At 50.4% G+C, this 7,322-nt stretch overlaps 1 protein-coding gene across 1 annotated transcript; it reads left to right on the top strand.

Annotated features, from left to right (window-relative positions):
* The first annotated feature begins 4,760 nt into the window (after positions 1-4,760).
* On the top strand, positions 4,761-7,045 carry LOC126068671 (testis-expressed protein 13D-like). Its single transcript, XM_049871420.1, has one exon. It carries the CDS (start codon positions 4,865-4,867, stop codon positions 7,043-7,045), a length of 2,181 nt encoding a protein of 726 aa, XP_049727377.1. The 5' UTR covers positions 4,761-4,864.
* The last annotated feature ends 277 nt before the right edge of the window (positions 7,046-7,322 follow it).

Here is a 7,322-nt window from a genome sequence, read left to right as displayed (position 1 = left end):
TTACTTTTATTCAACACATGGCAAGTTGAACTGGTCCAAGTAGGAAAATGTCTTTGTTTGCAGGAAAATCTGTTATATATCTGGTTGTGTGTGTGATATCTAAATAAAGACAGGCAGTCCCCAGATTACGAATAAGTTCCATTCCTAAATCTGTCTTTAAGTCTAATTTGTATGTAAATTGGAATAGTTACGTGTGGTTCATATCTAATGTAAGTTAGTCAAATGTTTGTCTTAGTATATAAACAGCAAAAAAACATTAAAGAATCACTTCCAGATACACTAAAACATCTTTAACATAATAATACAGTAATAATAATAATAATGTTTTGATATGCATTGCAAAATAGCACTCATTTGTTATTACGAACCATTGTATGTACCTGGAATTTTTAATATGATAGGCTTCACAGTGGTTGGTTCATAACTATGGGTTGTAAGTAAGTCAGATGTTCATAGCCCAGGGACTGCCTGTACACTGAATTTGGCTTTTTAATATTCCAGGCAATACCGTAATTTTCCATTGTATTTTTATTTCTTTAATTACTATCCTAAGGAGTTATGATTATTATTACAGTTAAAAATAATTTACCCTCATAACTATATCCTCTCAAAATGTGTTTTCATTTTTCTGTATATTTCAAAGTGTGGACTAATTACACCCCCAACAACTCTCTCTTTCCTACGTTTCATATACAGAACATGTTTTGTTTTTGATTAGAGGCAGATGATGCCTTCAGCACCCAGAAGGCAACATAGATCCTGGAAATACCACAAATGCCAGTACACACATGGTGCCTCCTTGGTGGTATCAGATGTGTAGCTCTAGCAAAGAGCATCCATGGAAATAGCTGAAATGTAGAAGGCAGGTAGGTGGGGGACCAGATGTCAGCTTCTAAAAACATAATGGAATGAAAGTACAAGAGACAGTTGTATGAATTGAGCAATATAATTTAACTTGATAAGGCAGAACAGGGTGACCTGGTACAAATCTTAGCCACACAGTCAAGTGATAAATAACAGAGAAACGTCTCACTGTCCTCATCTAAGTCCTATTCAATTCTTCAAATCCCAGATAAAAGCCACACCTTCCCCATTAAGCCTTCTCTTATAGTAATAATGGTGATGATGAGGAGAATGATAATTACCACCAGGTACTTTACACATGAAGCCCCTGTGTGGCACAAATGGCTAAGCGCTCTACTACAAGCTGAAAGATTGGTCACTCGAACCCACCCAGAGCCGCCTTAGAAAACAGGCTTGACAATCTGCTTCCAAAAGATCACAGTCTATTCCCAAGAAAGGTGATCCAACCGAATGTGGAAATTTATAGAACAATATCATTAATATCACACGCAAGCAAAATTTTGCTGAAGATCATTCAAAAACGGCTGCAACAGTATATCGACAGGGAACTGCCAGAAATTCAGGTCGGCTTCAGAAGAGGACGTGGAACCAGGGATATCATTGCTGACGTCACATGGATCATGGCTGAAAGCAGAGAATGCCAGAATGTTTACCTGTGTTTTATTGACTATGCAAAGGCATTCGACTGTGTGGATCATAACAAACTATGGATAACACTGTGAAGAATGGGAATTCCAGAACACTTAATTGTGCTCATGAGGAACCTATACATCGATCAAGAGGCAGTTGTTTGGACAGAGCAAGGGATACTGATTGGTTTTAAGTCAGGAAAGGTGTGCGTCAGGGTTGTATTCTTTCACCATACCTATTTAATCTGTATGCTGAACAAATAATACGAGAAGCTGGACTATATGAAGGAAATCGGGGCATCAGGATTGGAGGAAGACTCATTGACAACCTGGGTTATGCAGATGACACAACCTTGCTTGCTGAAAGTGAAGAGGACTTGAAGCACTTACTAATGAAGATCAAAGACCACAGCCTTCAGTATGGATTACACCTCAACATAAAGAAACAAAAATCCTCACAACTGGACCAATGAGCAACATCATGATAAACGGAGAAAAGATTGAAGTTGTCAAGGATTTCATTTTACTTGGATCCACAAGCAACAGCCATGGAAGAGCAGTCAAGGAATCAAAGAACGCATTGCATTGGGCAAATCTGTTGCAAAGGACTTCTTCAAAGTGTTGAAGAGCAAAGATGCCACCCTGAAGACTAAGGTGCGCCTGACCCAAGCAATGGTATTTTCAATCAATCATGTGCATGTGAAAGCTGGACAATGAATAAGGAAGACCGAAGAAGAGCTGACGCCTTTGAATTGTGGTGTTGGTGAAGAATATTGAATATACAACGGACTGCCGAAAGAAAGAACAAATCTGTCTTGGAAGAAGTGCGGCCAGAATGCTCCTTAGAGGCAAGGATAGGGAGACTGCATCTTACATACTTTGGACATGTTGTCAGGAGGGATCAGTCCCTGAGAAGGACATCATGCTTGGCAGAGTACAGGTCAGCGGAAAAAGAACACCCTCAATGAGGTGGATTAACACAGTGGCTGCAACAATGAGCTGAAGCATAACAACAATTTTAAGGATGGCGCAGAACTAGAGAGTGTTTCCTTCTGTTATGCATAGGGTCGCTATGAGTCGGAACCGACTCGACGGCACCTAACAACAACAACAATGGAAGATCCAGGTGAAGATTTCTAGTAGGTTGTTTGTTCAGATGAGTCTGATGTTTTGGGGAGTGTGCAGGACTGAATATAAAGCTTTGAGAGTCTTCAGCAATAAGATGGTAGGTGAAAGAAAGAGACTACATGGCATCACAGTGAGAGAGTGTCTGAAATGAGGAGGAGTGCCTGGCAAAAAATAAAGAGTCTGAGGACAAAACTCAGGTAGAGAAGAATGAGTGGAAGCATAAAAACAAGGATGAGTGGAAGCATAGCAGGCAGCAAAAGTAAGCTAAGAAGGAGCAGCCTTCAATCAATAGTTTGGTGTCACTGAAGAAAAGGGAGTATAAAATTTCAAAAAGAGCCAAAGTCTACAGAAAGTTCAAGGTAGAAGAATCTTGGATTTTTAGTGTGGGGGGGAGTCCTTATCACAATATTTTCAGTAAAGTTTTACAGGTGGAAATTAAGGTGCAGGAAATGTAGACAAAAACATTACAGAACATGGAAGAAACTTGTACATGCTTGAGGATAGTACGGCAGCTGAGAGGTATTGGAAATGGAGCTGAGCAAAGAGTAACCCCCTTCTGCACTCCATATTGGAAAACCCCTCCACATGGCTTATGGTGCCCTCCAAAATCTCCCAGAAACATCAGAGACCCAATATCTTCACTCTGATTCACTTCTCCCATACATGTTCACACACATTGTCTCACCATGCCTCAGAGTACTCTGGTCCGCGATGCTGAGTTTTGAAATGTCCTTCCCTCCTTTTCACTGCATCAAGCCACTCATCTTCTTTGTGGCCTCCAGTCCTTGACAGCTCCCTATCTTCCCAGAAAATCTTCTTGGTCTGGCTTCCCTTTCCTCTTTATCCATTCAGATATTGGAGTGGTGCCCTTCCTAGTGCCCCTGGCCAGCCTTGCCCCATGGTTTGGGCTTTGTAATTCCCCACAGCTGCCTGACTCTAACTTCACTCTAACTGAGCCTGGTTCCCACCTCTACCCCAGCTTGCAGGCTTGTCATCTCCCCTACAGCAGCAGGGCAGGCCCAGCCTCCTCTCTCAAGTTCTCACTCTGCCCTGCCCTTCCTCTCCTCAGTTTTGGTAGGTCCCCTTCTTGCACTGTATTCACTTTCCTGAACTGGGAGCCCTGCAACCCCAGTCTCCTCTACTTCACTTTCCCACCTCAGAAGTTCTCTGACCTCAACTGATCCACTCTCTCTTTCAGTGTGTGTGCAACTGAAGGTCTAATCCCACCCCCCTGGTGCATGAATGAATGGCCTCCTTTAGTGTTTGCAAGGGACCTTCCCAACCCCTCACCCCGACTCCCCCACCGCCTCACCCTGACCGCTCCACTCTCCCACCTCCCCAATCCCCCGCCCGCACCCCCACTCACCGCAGTTCCCAGGACAGCCGTCCTCCATGCAGGGAGTGCCTTGCCAGGGGAAGCCGGTCCCAGGAAGAGCTGAGCTCAGGTACCCAGCCTGCCGGACATGATGGGAGCACTGGACTGATGGAGGTCAGTCCCAGGCAGAGCTGAGTGCGGTCTCTCAGCCTTTTGTCATACAACAGGCACTTGGCCAAGGGAGGTGGGTCCGAGGCAGAGCTGAGTGCAGTCGTTCAGCCAGTTGTCATACAGGAGGCACTCGGGCGAGGGAGGTGGGTCCGAGGCAGAGCTGAGTGCAGTCACTCAGCCTCTCCTCATACAGGAGGCACTCTGCTGGCCGAGGGAGGTGGGTCTGCAGCCACCCAGCCAACTCGCCCTGTAGAGGGGCACTCTACCGAGGGAGGTTGGTCCCAGGAAGAACTGAAACAACCACCCAGCCTGCCGCTATGAACCGCACACTGTACTGATAGAGGTCCATACCAGGCAGAGCTGAGCACAGCCACCTATCAGCCTGCGAGGAGGGGGCGCTCTGCCAAGGGAGGTCGTTCCAGGCAGAGCTGAGCTCAGCAAGCCCGCCTTACAGGGGGCGCTTTGCAGAGGAAAGTCGGTCCCAGCAGGCACTGCGGTGTAACTCAGAGCTCGTCGCTGTGACGCGACACGCCATCGCCCTGGAGGGGTTGGCGTGGCGAGGGAGTCGGCTTCAGTCTTTGTGAGGCGAATCAAGTGGTGAGGCAGGAAGGAGCCTGAGGAGGAGGCCAGAACTGGGCAAGGACTGACCTAGGACTGAGCGAAGAGCTGAGGGGCTGACTGGTTGGCGGCCATCGCCTGTAACAGCAACCGCAGCGGAGTCCTGTGAGGCGGGCCGCCTGACTAGGCCGCAGTAGCCATGGCGGTAGCCTTCGGGGACCACGAAAGTGGGTTCCGCCACAACGAGGTGATCAGGTTCATCAACAATGAGATCCTCAGTAACGGCGGTGGCCCAGACTTTTACCTGGCCTTCCGCTCCCGGCCCTGGAACGAGGTGGAGGACCGGCTCCAGGCGGTCCTGTCAGACCCTCAGGTGCCCGGCCACATCAAGAGGGCTTGCACCTGGAGCGCGCTGGCCCTGAGTGTGCGTGTGGCCGCGAGGCAGCGGGAGCAGCAGATGCGCCGACTTCGGAGGCTGCAGGATCAGCTGCAGGAGCGCGAGGGGGCCTCCTGGGCCCTGGCTTCGGAGCTGCAGCGGCTGCGTGAGGCGCGCGAGGAGGCTGACTCGCAGCTGCGTTTCACACAGGCGGCCCTGCAACAGGCCCTGAGCGAACGCGACGTGCTGCGCGGGAGGCTGTTCCAGGTGGAGAGATCGGTCCAGATCAACCCGCTACCCCAGGAGGTCGCGTCTGGGAATCAAGCTGGGCAGAATGGGGCCGCAGCGTGGCCCCTGAATGCGGAGGATCAGGGCACAATGGTGGGCACAGGGGCACAAAGCATGCCGTGTTCACAGGCACCAATGACAGCCCCTGCATCTCTGATTTATGTGCCAGGCCCACCGAGTCCCTGGGGCCAGGCCACACAACCCCATCTGCCAATGCCAGTGCCACACCCATTCCCATTCCACGCTCCATTCCCAATGGGATTCCCGTACTCGACACCTGTACCACCAGCAGTAGCCATGGAAGCAGCTGCAGCAGCCCCACCTCAGATGCCTCCTGGAGGGATACACCCAGCTGGTATGTGGGCTCCAGTGGGATCGCAGGAGACGGCCCCGCTGTGGGACCAGAGGAGCTATGGCCAGGAGCAACATTCTGGGAACCCCCAGGGGACATTTTCCCTGGGGGACAGCGAGGAAGAAGGTCCAGTGACGGCCCAGGTAATGGCCCCACTGGGAGACAGCAAGAGCCCCAGCCTGGAAGATGGTCCAGAGAAGCCTCAGGGGACAGCCCCCCTGGGGGATAGCAAGAGCTACAGCCAGGATGAAGGTCCAGTGAAGCCCGAAGGGAAGGCCCCCCTGGGAGACAGCAAGAGCCCCAGCCTGGAAGATGGTCCAGAGAAGCCTCAGGGGACAGCCCCCCTGGGGGATAGCAAGAGCTACAACCAGGATGAAGGTCCAGTGAAGCCCGAAGGGAAGGCCCCCCTGGGAGACAGCAAGAGCCCCAGCCTGGAAGATGATCCAGAGAAGCCTCAGGGGACAGCCCCCCTGGAGGATAGCAAGAGCTACAACCAGGATGAAGGTCCAGTGAAGCCCGAAGGGAAGGCCCCCCTGGGAGACAGTCCGACCCGCAGACAGGAAGATGGTCCAGAGAAGCCTCAGGAGACAGCCCCCCTGGAAGATAGCAAGAGCCTCAGGCAGGAAGAAGGTCCAGAGAAGCCTCAGGAGATGACACCCCCGGGGGACAGCAAGAGCCCCAACCAGGTGAAAGTTCCGGAGAAGCCTCAGGGGATGGCCACCCTGGGAGACAGCAAGAGCCACAGCCAGGAAGATGGTTCAGAGAAGCCTCAGGGGACAGCCTCCCTAGGGGACAGCAAGAGCTACAGCCAAGAGGAAGGTCCAGAGAAGCCTCAGAAGATGACACTCCTGGAGGACAGCAAGAGCCACAGCCAGGAAGAAGGTCTAGAGAAGCCTCAGGGTATGGACCCCCTGGGGGACAGCAAGAGCCACAGCCAGGAGGAAGGTCCAGAGAAGCCTCAGGGTATGGACCCCCTGGGGGACAGCAGGAGCCACAGCCAGAAGGATGGTTCGGAGAAGCCTCTGGGGATGGACTCTCTGGGGGACAGCACGGGCCTCCACCTGGTGGAAGGTACAGAGAAGCCTCAGGGTATGGACCCCCTGGGGGACAACAAGAGCTATGGTGTGAAAGAAGGCCCAAAGAAACAGCAGCCTCAGGGGCAAAAGACCAAGCAACGAAAAGGAAAAAAAGCCTTGGAATCCCAGCACGAGGAGAAGCCTGGCCCCAGAGGTAGTCCAGCGAATTGGGATTGTCCGTGGTGTAGAGCAATGAATTTTTCATGGCGCACAGCCTGCTATAAATGCAAGAGAGTCTATGTGCCAGGTGAGAGTGGAGGCCTTGACCCAGGACAAGCTCCTCACTGATTTCAGAAAGGTAAGTATGAATGGAAACACGCTCCAAAGAGAAATCAATTTCCTGAGGCTGCTTTCTGATTAAAAAAAAAAATTAATTACTTAACAGAAAATTTGATAACCAAAATTGTCATGTAGAAAATTAAGTAAGATAATCCATTATCCTGTTACCCAAATTAGCCACTTTTTATCATTTTGGGCACCAGAAACCCAGTGCCGTCGAGTCGATTCCAAGTCATAGCGACCCTACAGGACAGAGTAGAACTGCCCCATAGAGTTTCCAAGGAGC

Source organism: Elephas maximus, chromosome X, assembly GCF_024166365.1.
Source record: "Elephas maximus indicus isolate mEleMax1 chromosome X, mEleMax1 primary haplotype, whole genome shotgun sequence".
Taxonomy (NCBI): domain Eukaryota; kingdom Metazoa; phylum Chordata; class Mammalia; order Proboscidea; family Elephantidae; genus Elephas; species Elephas maximus.
The sequence above is the reverse complement of the archived record's forward strand: the minus strand, read 5'-3'. Positions and strand labels throughout refer to the sequence as shown.